This window comes from Opisthorchis viverrini, assembly GCF_000715545.1.
Source record: "Opisthorchis viverrini unplaced genomic scaffold opera_v5_61, whole genome shotgun sequence".
Taxonomy (NCBI): Eukaryota; Metazoa; Platyhelminthes; class Trematoda; order Opisthorchiida; family Opisthorchiidae; genus Opisthorchis; species Opisthorchis viverrini.
The window spans coordinates 583,453-597,088 of NW_008751717.1; the positions used below are offsets into that span (position 1 = coordinate 583,453).

General features: G+C 44.3%; 1 protein-coding gene across 1 annotated transcript; it reads left to right on the top strand.

Moving 5' to 3' along the window:
* Nucleotides 1-5,165: 5,165 nt before the first annotated feature.
* Nucleotides 5,166-7,976, top strand: T265_03962 (hypothetical protein; the record flags this gene model as incomplete). The annotated part of the gene is made up of 2 exons (XM_009168569.1): nucleotides 5,166-5,645; nucleotides 7,323-7,976. The coding sequence occupies 2 exons, from the start codon at nucleotides 5,166-5,168 to the stop codon at nucleotides 7,974-7,976; spliced, it is 1,134 nt and encodes a 377-aa protein (XP_009166833.1).
* Between the last annotated feature and the right edge of the window lie 5,660 nt (nucleotides 7,977-13,636).

A 13,636-nucleotide genomic window follows, 5' to 3' on the forward strand; every position in this document is an offset into this window, starting at 1 on the left:
CGTACTCGATGTCTGTGAGCGGAGGCCCAGGAAGCACTTCGACCCCACAGGCATTAGAGGCTGGTAGTGCGTCTTCCATGATCGTATCGATGACGAAGTTGAAGAGGAAAGGTGAAAGAGGACAATTCTGTTGGACACCAATTGATGTGGTGAACTCAGGAGAAAGCTTCCCGTAGACCTTTACACGGCTTCGGGAGTTGGCGTACAGCGCAGCAGCACAAATCGGGTCTGGACAACGTCGATCTTGACAGTGGCGTACGCGTCCCAGACATCTGATTCTTTTTGTTAGGCAGGAATCCGCACGGATCCCACTATACCGCACGTCTTTAAGCGCTGCTACGGCCGATAAGCCTGGCCCGCTCGAGGTTGGCCCAGAATTCGGGACGCTTGCCGGTCCGGCATCAAGACGAGATCTGATTGGTCAACAATCTGGACCCAACAGCCAATCATGACCCAGTATTGGCGAAATGCCGGTTGCCAATGGCGCATCCAGAACGCGTCAGAAATTCCAGAAAGTTGTAACCGTTTACGCTATATATACGAAGCGCTGTACAACTGTTCTTGACCTCGTTTTGGGCATTAATAGACCTTGTGCACCTTTAGTGGTTGTTTTGACGTGAACGCTAGCTTGGGAGGCTCAGACCGAGAACGAAGCTGAGGAAATTACCGTTACTACACTTTTGGAAGCCACTATCCAGGATCGCAACAGCTCATTTCAAGGGCTCATTAGTTAGTTGGACCGTCATATCCGTCTGCGCTCTCACTTCTTCATCGGACCCCTCCGTCATGGACGATTTTTGCGATGACCTACAAAGAGTGATCAACTGTACACTCAGCCGCAACATCCTCTCAGTTACTGATGACTAGAAAGCGGGAAATGGGGGCTTAAACCGGCGCCATTCGTCACATTTTCAGAAAGCTCGCTTCAGGCTGACATGGTGAAAGCAGTGATTCTCTGGTCAATTTGTCCGCCCTCAATCGACTCGTGGTATCCAACGCGCGTTTCCTGCATCCAATTAGTCATTTACTCACTTGGTATTCCAATGTTGATCGCACAACTACCCAAGTAGACCCTATTCTGTTGGCAGCCCGATGGGCATCACCCACTGGAGACTGTAGGTCCTATCTTGGAGCAATTACCTGGAATAAATGCGGTTCAGACTGTTCCCTTTTACTTGCAGCATTCAAACTTCACCTTGTCGCGGACGGTAAACCTGCAATCCACACGCCGACCAAAGTGAACGGAATCGAAGACCCCAGAAAGTACCTTCACCTCCCGTATGCGATCATCAGCCAGCTTATCGAGCTCAACCTGTCTCATTTGGCCAGTCCTGGATCCGCCGAATGACATCTGCATAGCAGGCCACCGCATCGAATCTTGGATTTACATCTCAACTCCACAAAGGCTGGACCTCCGAAAGGACCACTCATCTCTTAGCAAGCTGTCCAGGTGCGCATTCGAATTTCCGCAGCTTACATCGCCAGATCACTGGCTACGCCCGGATAATTGTATCACAAATAAGAGATGGCTTCTTATCATGGAAAGAGCTGCAAATGTTGATTTTCTTTTCCGGCTGATTTGACGCGCTGAGAAGGAAAGAAGAGGCGCAAACGTCATTTCTGCATCGGGGATGTAAATTTATTATGAGTTGACTAGAACTGAATAGACAGGTAGCACAGTTAGGTTCCTGCGGCACGAGGATGCTAGCTCCGACGGGCGGCTTCCGCGGTAGTAGAGGTAAAGCAAAGCTAAATTAGCCACGCCACGAGCACGAGAGCTTTTGCAGGCTATCATTCAGAAAGAAACTGATAGTGGGGTGCATAATTTTTCTCTAAATGGAATCGAGGACCGAGTGATAGACAGTGTGGAACATCTGCGCTGGTGTTCTGATTCTGAAAGACAACGTCACCAAGGAGCGTTTGAACAGAGCAGTCACTTAGGGAGCTTTCAACCCTCCAGCACGTTGAGGTGCAGACTTTATCTGGGGGGAGGGGCTTTGACGCGAGATTCACGCACCAGAGACTATTGATTTCTGTCGAACTGTTACGAGAAATCAGCGCCGTCTGGCCAATCGGTTCGACAAAAGGTAACCATGCGTAAGACATTAATGCTCACATGACGCTAGCGAGCATGAGTAAGACATGTAGATTCTTTCGAAATGATGGGAAGGGGTCGAAACAAACTGAAGAATGGAAACATTTTTTGGGTTGTGTTCGGGGGCCAGCCGTCCCTAATAACCAAACATCACGTCATTTGGACGGATGTGTCACGTGCAGGACACGGACCAAACGGAGGCGTGCCCTGATTGGCCAGAATGCCAGCCAATCCGGATCGAGCATCCTTGACTGGACGCTTCTCGCCCCCTCACGGTGCTTCTAGCACGACCTTGTGGAACACTATGTGATTACCCTATAAATACAGATGTAATGATTCTCTTTTTGTCTCCATAGAGGGCTGTGTAGAGCTACCGTGCCTTTTGATATACCATAGTGGGCGGATCAGGAAGCCAAGGGACCGATACAGAGTTGCACTACTGTCCATCAAGACACAACAGGTTGTTAGGGCAGTTTGTTGGGGGCAGTTCCGGATAACACTGCCACCAGAACCAGGTGGTTGAACCTAGGGAGCATTGACAGAGTGGTGAAACCCATGGAAAATAGGGTGGTTAAGTAGAACAGAAGTGCAAATCCGGTATGCTTAAGAGGAATATTGTTTGTTGAAAGATGGAGAAAAGTCGCGTTTTCTATTGAGATTTTGAATTGTTGGAAGGATTGGATGTAAGAGGGAGATGGAATGAAAAGTTTTCGGTGGACTACATTGATCGCACTCCAGAATGGTCGACCTTCGCTCAATGGTTGATTTGTCTTCCGATTAATCTTTCGCTCTACTGATTACAGCTGTACAGTAGTTATGAGCGAAGCATCAGTGTTGAACACTGATATGATTATGATTAGTTATGAGCCACAAGGTAGTCAGTACGTGATAAAAATGGATGTGTTCTCCAACGCCTACACACCGTACTTTTCTTTACGATGCTGAGACCAGCGTAGTGTAACCGTCCGGTGATGTTTTGGGCCAGGTTTGAGAACGTGGAGAATTAACTTCTCCATGCCATCGTAACGAACACAGCAAGAAGTGAGGATTTGTTGGACGAACCAGGGATAGGGGCTGAGAAATTGATACATACCCTTCTGGTCAGTAACGGAGTATCACCGGAAACTACTTAGAGTAAGATGTATTAAAATGGGTGATAAAACAATGAGCGGGTAAACTCACGGAGCAGAAGACCAAACGTTAATAAATGTGTGGTTCAAGCACTGTCACCATTTCAGCCATGGACTCGTGTAGGAAGGGAAACAAGTTGGGTGACGTAATTCATCATAGATGAGAACTGGGCCCGATATTCACTACCATTGTACCGGTGATACTGCTGATGAGGGCGGCATGTGAGTAGTATGGTTTCTCGCAAATCCGCTTTGCGTCTCTTGAAAAGTGGGATCTATTACGGAATTTGTGGATTCGTTTTGTAGCATTTGCTTGGATTTGAGCAACAGTCAATGAATATCCAGAAAAGTTCAGGAAGACGCGTTCGAAAAGAGGATGGATATTCAGTTTTTGTAAACAAGATGCATATGATAGTTTCGCTTCCCTGTCCAATAGTCTGTGACTGTTCAGTGGACATTTCCGCAGCGGAAGCCTTCTTTCTTTCACCATTGGTGATCAATAATGGGCGTTTATTACAATCGGATAGACTGAACTTGAGTCAAAAAATGAGAATCAAGCTTACTGGCCTGGAGTGATGCGAGGCAGACTGGGAGGGATGGATGTAAGTGCGGTTCCTTAACCCCAAAACAATGAAACACCAAATAATTCTGAAACCACAGATTGATGAGACCACAAAATTCGGGTATCTGGATTTTTGTGAGGAACGTCACACAAAGGTGGGATAAAAATCATTGAAACGAGGTGACGTTCCACTAAAGGGTTGTGAACTCACAAGACGGAATGGGGCGGAGTTTAGTCACAGTCTTCATGTCCATACTTGTTTGGTAAATGATGAACCTGCATTCCGGCCCGGGACTTTGAAGTTGCCACCTACACAAGGGTTCTTTAAGTTGTGTGTTGGTGTTTACTTTGCAGGATGCGTTGGACCGTCTGATTCCTATGCTGCCGTGTATTGGGGAGCTGCCCGCGGAGTGACAAAAATTTCCTTTACCCATGCTGTCTGAGTCATCGAGTGTTTCACGACAGGGGTGTGGCAACCAGTCAAACTACCCCATACAATCCGCGCGGTAACGGACAAGTCGAACGGCAATCGGTTCCATCATCAAGAAGTTCCACCTGCCTAATTGCAGTGTTCACGAATGATCGTATGCACTTTGTCTCAAGCCACTATGAACGATATGCTTACCTGGATTACACTGGTCTGCTCACATGCATATGCTTGGATCGCCTGTATCTCTCCCCGCGAAAATCCAGTTTGAATAAGCGTCGGGACAAATAACACCAGTAAGCCTTGCGTGTTCAGCTGGTGTTTAGTCAATTAAACAACCCATGTTGTTAATGGTAGGCGTCTTTCAGCGTCTGAATGCGTTCGCTCAAAGCGTTGCCTTGTAACCAACACGTTTTTCACCAAAATGTCACGCTGTACCGCTACTTTAACAGTTTAGTCGCACTCCCTCTCAAGTTCACGAGGTTGAGCAAATAATGAGTGAAGTTAAGTAGAACAGTTGAGAAAATTAAGATGCAGTGTCTCTTCTGAAAGACCTGTGAGCTTCTCAGAACCCTTTCCTGGACTGACCAAGGATTTCTAACCCTTATGAAGATCTCACAAATAAGCCGACGGGGAATTTGTACTTTCTCGATCCACCAGTGAAGGTAACTGTAACAACTGGGGCTATTGAACGGTTGATAATGACTTTGCTGAAGATTCTACTGGAGAGTACTTGTGCCGGACGGAGAATACAAAGAACCTTGTTGTGATATCAGAAGGCGTGAATAAAACTCTTCTTTGCACCATAGAGCAAGTAAAAAAGCGCAAGGTTTGCCGAATTTTGCGCACATCTTTAAGTCCCCAAAATAGTTTTACTGACCACATCCGGTTCTTTGTTTTATTCCTCCAAGTAACTATTACCTCAAGTTGAGAAACAATTTGTCTCGTCGAATGGCGTTTTCCATGGTATGCTGTACTAACACTGTTGTTATCGTTTCAGAATTTTCCTATGCTGTCCATATTTTACACATGGCTCTCGTCGGCTTCGTCTCACAGTCTTCGACCAACGTTCAACCGACCGTATATGATAGTTTCATCGGTGGGTCACTGTTAGCATATCCGGGACACTCACCACCACCTGATCAACTCATCCTCTGTAAGTCCTGCCGTCACCGTATGTGTTTCATCGCCCAGATTTACTGTCCTCTCGGTGGCTCAAGCTATCACCGCTCCCTTTACCTGTTCGTCTGTTTGAAACGAAGCTGTCAACTAGATGGCTTTAACTGGATCGCTCTCCGATCACAGTCTCTAGATTGTGAGCCAGCGAGAGCTGAGCTGTTTGAAGCTGATTGGGCTTTCGACGATAGTGGCGATGAGAATGAAACAAAGGTCGATTCCTCATGGAATGCAGATACAGATTCGATCCCAAAAGTAAGTGTTCACGATTTTCAACATACAACCCTATAAAGCTGCGCGGAACTCCTGAATAATCTCTGTGATTCTGCTCTCGCTAGGGCCACAAGCTCTACCTTTTGTCCACCTACTTTGCATCGAGTTATACGTAGTTCTATTACACTGTTTCTTAAGTGGATTAGATAAGTATCTAGTTGTGCTTTATCGCATACCTTAACCTCAGGGTTGCAGTCACAAAGCGACTAAATCTTACGGCAGCTAGACAGTTTGTACACTCCGTAACTTAACATGCTGTACTGGGGGCTCTGTGTGTCATACTCAGAGAAGCTCTCTTATCAGGTTGCTCGGAAGGCAAAGACCTAACCAGAAGTATTCCACCTGGTCAGTTTATTCAAATCTACCAGTTGGGTTTACATATGACGAATATGACCTTAAAATAAAAAAATATAGGTATTAAGTTTATCGACCTTACTTCTGCTGCAGCAATCATTGCTCTTCGACACTTGCGACAGTTTGCACCCGATTCTCCGGAAGTAATTTTTAAAATAACGTGAAAAAATTCGGATAATTTCCAAGGAAACATAAATCCCCGAAAAATTCCTAGTGTCAGATTTTTTGTTGATCTGACATAGTTAATCCTCTTTAGCTGAAATTTCTCATGGTAAAAGTAAATTCTACTCCTTCCAGTAGATATTTCCTCCCAGAGGGAAGGCAGGATCTCAGGTTATTTGCAATTAACTTCGTATTGGAGGTTGAAGGCTGGCCTGCTGAGCCAGTATTTTGGATCTAAGAGCTTTACTCTTCTTAAATCTGGGAAACGCACGGATTGAAATGAAATTTAAACTTAAATTTCCGTTTAATACTCATTCTTAGCACAAGTAGTTAGTTTCTGTTTACGAATCCAAATTGATGTATGTGTAGTCTGTCATATTACACTCCTCATGTGACCGTAGGTGTAGATGCCTAATCTATACCCTACAGCTGTGGTTAATAGAACCCGTTGTTTGTTTTTCATTATGCTACTTTCTACCAGCAAGTAGTTAGTGGCCACGATAACAGAAATTGGACCCATTCGTCACCCATCCCTTCGACTCAACACTGTTTTGCCTAATTTAATCCAACCTATCTGATAGCCGATGAAAATTTGCACTTAGCGGAATTACTCTTTTCCGAATTGCTTAACACTAGTCTTGGTAATATGCATCGTACACCGTTCGGTTCCAGCATCATGCGGAAATATGCGGGACTTACGCCTTAATTACCATTATCTCTTTTTAATTTAACTGAGTTGTCACTGTTTTTCTGTAGTTGCATGATTCCTCTCCCGTATCCAACAACATTCCATACAATGGTAGAATCTGAGCGCTACTTCCGGGGTCACAATACGGCCTCACTATCCTTCAGGACGAAGGGAATATGCTGCACACATTCTTTTCATTTTTAATTCAATTTCTTCTGGTCAGCACTGTTTTACCAGGTTTTTTTTAGCTTAGTGAGATTCGAGAGTTACAATTAAGCACTCAAACTTAGCTGACGTGACTGACACTAAATACACGTTATCTCTCCCATTTGTAAGTACCCCGATCTGCGACATACCTCCTCGTAACCGTATCCGCAAATTATACCTGCGATTTTAAACCTGTCAATGCTCATTAGTCTTTTCCCACACTTCTCAATCACGCTTTATCTCCGCAGACGGAGAAGCCGTTGGTGTCACAGAGATTGCTTGGACCTTTTCTCGGTTCCTTCCTTGAAGTCTTCGACGATGTCGCTGCAAACCCGGTCAGTGACATCATAGATGACTCTCCGGACCAGACAGGATCACATGCAAACATATCGTCCATATGTGCGTGGCTCTGTGCAGAGGAGGTTGAGCGAGCATTTGTGGAAGAGGATGATAATACAATGGAGAAAGCGTTTTCCGGTGCGCTCAGTTCGCATTTAGCCAACCGGAGTGAGCATGGCCTTGAAGACGTTCGTTACCACTGGGGAGGCTGCCCTATCTTCAATGGTCGTCCACCGCGACAATTGGAACAATGTTTGACATGCTCACGTTGTCACTCACCACGCGTTTTCGAGGTCCAGCTATTTTCTGTTCTGAACAACTCCCTCAAATTAGATCCCGGATGTCGTTCCGACGCCGCTGCTGCTCCACTTCCTTATGATCTGCACGAGGACGAATTCAACGTTGACTGGCCACTGAAAATAATCACTGTCATTGTTTTCTCTTGCTCTTCATCCTGCTGGTCAGAATCAGATGAGTGGGTTGAAGAGTGTGTTGTGGTTCAGACAGACACGGACCGGACCTGCATTGTTGCAGAAACGTTTACTGTTCACTGTACTGAATAAAACGGTAAATCAACTTGTTTCCATTTTTCGAAACATGGGTTCATTGGATTTTCGCACGTAGACCTGTCAGGTCAAACAAGTGTATTTTGTTCTAGCAGAATTGGTGGCACTTGTGCCAGTATTATTAATTGGCTTTCTCAGCAAACCGTTTGGTATACCGGAGAGCCTATAGAATTCTGCGAAGAATAGTAGTATTTTGAAGCAAGTATACACGGAAAGACCTGGAAATGCCTTCTGGGTGATGGCTTGCGTCAGTGTGTGCTCTGCAAATAAAGCAATTCATATGATAACATTGGTTCCACTGATCCAAAGTTGTTTCTCCTCGAATATGACTCCTTTTGATTGGTCTGTCGAAAACTCCGCACTTCTGAGTCCACCCAGGAGAAACCGATTTTGATGGATCCCATCATGTGGTAGTGATCGCTCAGAGCAGCTCGATGTAGATGATGACCATGTTTTGGGATACTCAGAAAATTCAGCCGTATTGCTGTTAGTCAGCTGCGTTATTAGTCCTGAAATATGAGAAAGTCTCGCGCGACTTGCATCCTGACCTTTACTGAGATGGACGCATGAGTCTGATGGTCTCTATTAGTTGTCCGGTGGTCTGTTTAGTATTATCAGTTAAAAGCAAATTCTCTGGAAGCTTTACGGATTGACCTTTCTCGAGTTCAAGGGAAGCTACTGCATTTGGTTCGAAATCCCGAGTTTTGCGTTTCCTAACTTACAATAAATAGGCCTGACAGCACACTGAGGTATGTATAAATTTGCTCTTAAATTCACAAGTAAATCACTCTGTAGCAGCCAATTCAGCCGAACAGAATTCACGTCAGCCTTGCTTGTCTCACGTTTGCCTCAGATTGGTTCAAGTAAATCACTTTTTTCCACTACTTGACAGGGTGCACTTCGATCCATTCACTTGGTTTTTGGCCCACTTTGAAACTGGTATTCGCTAAGTGGTCGGACGTAACAGTTGCATACCAGCTGTTTACGAATCTGTACACAAACAGTTGAGACCGTTTATTCCTTGAGCTACAGTGCGCACATTCGAACAAATAGATTTGCCGCGGTTGTGCTCGATTTTCCGCACCTTACTTTAAATGCGGCTGACAAGTGTAAACCAAGATGGGGTTTTTCTGATTAATGTGAATTTCCGCTCCATATGGTACCATAAATCACATTCTAGGTTTCTAATAGTAAGACTCATGCATTGATGAACGCAATGCCGCAAACTGTGTGACGGAGTAAATATAGACTAAACCAAACCGAAGCTCTAAACAGCAAATCCCCCTTTGTCCCAAAATAACCCGCAAAGCAGTTTGATTTATAACATCGGGATTGTTATAACTGACTTCTGTCCCTAACTAAGCGCCTAGAGTTGCAAAAAAGACTCACCGATAAGGAACACAACAGCTTTATTGCGAACAAGCAAGTGTATGTGAAAGTTATAACGGTCTCGTGCTATATATTCAGGGGTACTATCTGACTTTGTTCCAAAGCTGTCTCGCACTGTCTGACTTGTCCGAGGCTGTCTCACGGTATATTTTGAAGTGCACTGTCTGACATTGATTCAAGGCTGTCTCGTGCCATAGCTTGTGAAGCACTGTCTGACCTTTATCCAATGCTGTCTGATCGCGTTTGGTGGAGTTTGAGGGTCTCAATAGATTTCGGGTATTCTGGGATAATCTTCAGGAATCTGACCTTCCTGGCAGGGATGTACCGCACAAAAGCTGCTTAATTTGGAAGGCTATTCAAGTTGTTTTTATTGACACAGTATGAAAGTTCATTGGTATCATTATCAGATAAGCTTAGTTGATAAGCTTTCGTCAACCTTATTCGGTAGTCTTTAATACCCTTCCAAATTAAACCTAAGGCGGTCTTTGTGCAGTACTTTCCGCTGAAGTTTTGTATAAGCAAATGCTTTAGCGGATATTCACTTGCTCCCCTAATAACATATGGCTAATGAGCAGGTGAGTATCTCTGCTTACGTAGAAAGTGTTGTTGCAGTCTGGTGTGGCATATACCGACAATACAAACAGGTACCGTTTTTATGCCGATAGGCATTGAGCTTGATTGAACTGGATAACCGAACGGCCCAAAGACGACTGTTGACTGGGATCTAATCCTGGAAAGCGCCTTCAGCTATGTGGCTGAGTACAAGTCCCATGCCATATATTCCACGAGTCATCCACTTCTGGGTCACCGGATACAGAGTAAGAAATGAGGAATAGTTGGGTTCATCTTTGGCGTTCTGAGATGCATAGCGTCGTTTAGGTCTTGCACTCGTGGTTCGGAGTACCCAAGAGTCTGACCTACTCGGCTGCTGCTTAGACATTACTCAGGCCTGTTGATTCTGCTCAGGAATACTGTCGTTTACATTGACCACTTTTCTGTTCTAGTGCGCTTATAATTTTTGGATAATCAGCACGGTGCAGGTGTCCGCTAGCATAAGCGCCCTCCCCCTCTATCACACAGTTCAGAAATCGGAGTTCCTTGAACGCCTTCTATGCTTGTAAAGAGGTGAAAGCCCGGTATCATTCAACTATTCTCCTACCGTCACATGAACTGCAACAAGGGAATAACGCGTATTCTCTTGTTTAGTTTTAGCACCGTGAGGCCATAGGATTTTTTCGCTCGCAGTTCACCTGAGTGGGTCTAACATATGTTCATGGCCAGTTGTGATCCGATCCGAGTGGGAAAATGGCAGTGGCAGTAATCTCAGCCTCACAGACAAGAGTAAACAAATTTGAGTTCTCAGTCAGTCGTCAAAACTTCGCCAGCCCACGGTTTTCCTGTACCCGGTTAGAACAATGCAGTGTAAATATCTATAAATACATACGTGGATGTGACTTGCCTAACAGTTGTCAGCCATATCTCTTCACATCCGTCCACTTTTGAAACGTTGCTGCATTATCACCAAAATGGTGATTGCAATCTTTGTTTATTCGGTGGGGAGCTTCAACTAATTTATTCGTGCGACATTTCCTTTCCCCTGCTCATTCCACTTCTGTTCAATACCCTCAGTGAGGAGAAACAGTGTGTCAGTGTCCTAAAGGAGCTGTGGTCTAGAAGACAATGGTTTCACCCATTTTCGCTTTGTGTTGATTTCTGGACAATATCCGCAAGCCAATTACTCTTGGGATTCTAAACAAGGCGATTCAACAGGCTTCATTGAGTACCCACTTGAGACACTCAACCGGTTTACCTTACGTCAGTTTTGAGATGGCAAACATTGTTGTAGAGGCAACAGGAAGATGCTGTTTTTCTTGAGTGAACAGCTGCAGTTTATTTAGTTTTTAATGGGAAGGGTACATTGGAAACTTCATTCGGTTTGCTATATTTGATTGGCAATTCACTCGCAAATGAATGCGGCCAGGTTTTTCTCTATTAGTAACCTATTTACGGTGCGCTTCTCGTCCTGTGAGTGGAGGTAATCCTTATACAGCTTGCATGAAATCTGGGCTGCTGATTGCATTCCTTTGTCCCAGTTTTCTTCACAAAACGGAGTTTCCTCGAATGGTGGACTTTGCTCATCAGTTGCATAGATTACTCTTCAATGAGACCTTACCCTTTTAGATTTAATTACCATTTTATGCAATATGAAGAGCAAGACAAACAACTTTTGATATTATCGGAAGTAATAATAATGAGACATTTTTAATATGTAGACGTGATGTTCCTATATTTTTACTCAACCGTTCCAGGATGAACATTTCAGCCCAACCAACCTTTGAGAGGAAGGTCACCTGTAACCACGACATTTTCTATGTAGGATTCCCCCGTTTGCTAACTGTCCCACTGGAATTTAGCTCTAAGTCGCTTACTGGAGTTGATTCTTTGGACAATATCCATTCGGTTGGGTACACAAGGTGTAGTCGGCAATAGGTAGGATTCGTCTGGTTTCATGCACTGTGAGTATTCAAATCATCCATCAAATGTCACAATATGACATGTTGAACATCATTCAGTGAACACGACCCTGTGTGCATTAAATCCGTTCTCACAAGAGTACATTTTAAAAGCGGCAGCTGTTCTACCCATTTGGCGAATGTTTCCATTCTCGCTTGTGTTCATCAACTCATGTAGAACTCACTTCAACTTCAAAAGAAGTGTGAAATCTGAGTTCGCTGATTTTCCTCGTTGACGTTGGATGGCCAAAGTTATCGGGCCAGGAATCAGGGGAATTGTTCAGATATGAGAATGATATGAATGCAAAAGCTGTAAACTCTACAACCACCCACATCCAATCCTACACCCTACCTGCCCCGGTAGTCCTGACAGGCAGGTCAGTTAATCAGAACAGACAACCAGAACAGCTTGGGCGTTGGCAAACCAGTCGCATCACTCAAGCGTGAACGCATTCGCTTGTTCAGACGTGTGTATTCACTTGAGTCCAGGAGAACGGCGGAGTTATGCTGCCTCGTGTGCCATTTGTTCGAGGTTTAAACTCCAACGTGACCAAAGATATGCCTCGTCGCTAACGAGCTCTAATAAGGACGAGAACTATATCTCATTGCTTCCCCTCTGTGATTTGTGCTCATCGAGTTAGTTCATCTGGGAGATGATAAGGGATGATTATAAGAGAATTACAAGTAAAAATCGCGATATGTAATTTCAGTTAATAGTTTATTTAAATGGGTCCAGTCAAGCATGTTCACCCAAGGGACATCACGCTGCCAAGATGTTGCTCAAACACAGAGCAACTACACCACGTAAGTCTGATGGTGTTCATCCCCATTTTAAAACGGATTTTTCTCGTGGACAATGATATTGAGTTACTGAAGATGACTGTTAGGACAGAATTTGAATTTGCGTGTTCGAGGCAGCAGCATAAACTAGCTGGCACAGCGTACCACTATGATACGATCTGTACTGCAGAAATTGGGATTTTATATTCTATACATAAGGTGTGACCGAACTCCAAATGCACTTAGACAAGAACTAAAACAAAACAAATGCACTGAACAACGATATAGACAGATATAAATCCTGAACTTTTCTCTCTCACCAAAAAATGAGAGATGGTATTCGTCCCTGAGAGAACAAATGCACAAAAGTGAGCAACCCGATAGGAGGATACCTTTGTTTCATACGATGAAACTACTGTCAACAAGGACAAATGCAATGGCACCGTTGCAACTTTGCAAAACCAGACCTCACTTCAGACGAAGGGTGTGAAAGTTATAAGAACGAAAGTAATGGCTAACACCACAACAAAAGCTAATCAGAAAACACTTGCGACACTCGTAGGAATTTCAGTGGTACGTCTCAGAGAAAGCCCACTATATAGGTCAGTTTTTCTCGTAGTCAAGCCAACTGCTTCAATATCATTTAATTCTACGGAGGAAGTGATTTCAGATTTTCACAGGGTTCTTTTGCTGGTCATTATCCGGACACATCAGGGAATATCGCCGTAGAGCATCAATCAAGATTCTTCAGCTCCGTATCAATTCTGATATGCAGTTTAAATCCAAGTGCAGGTACTTGTTGATAAAGTAGAAGCTACCTTAGCAAATATACATTCATTTGCAAACTAACTTTGTTTTTTCGAGAGACCCACCTGGAACCCAGCTGAATCTCACGGTTTTGATGTTTCCAGGCAACTGAATGTGCTGCACCAGGCCGCCTCATGTTTCAGTCGCTACGACATTCGATATATATAT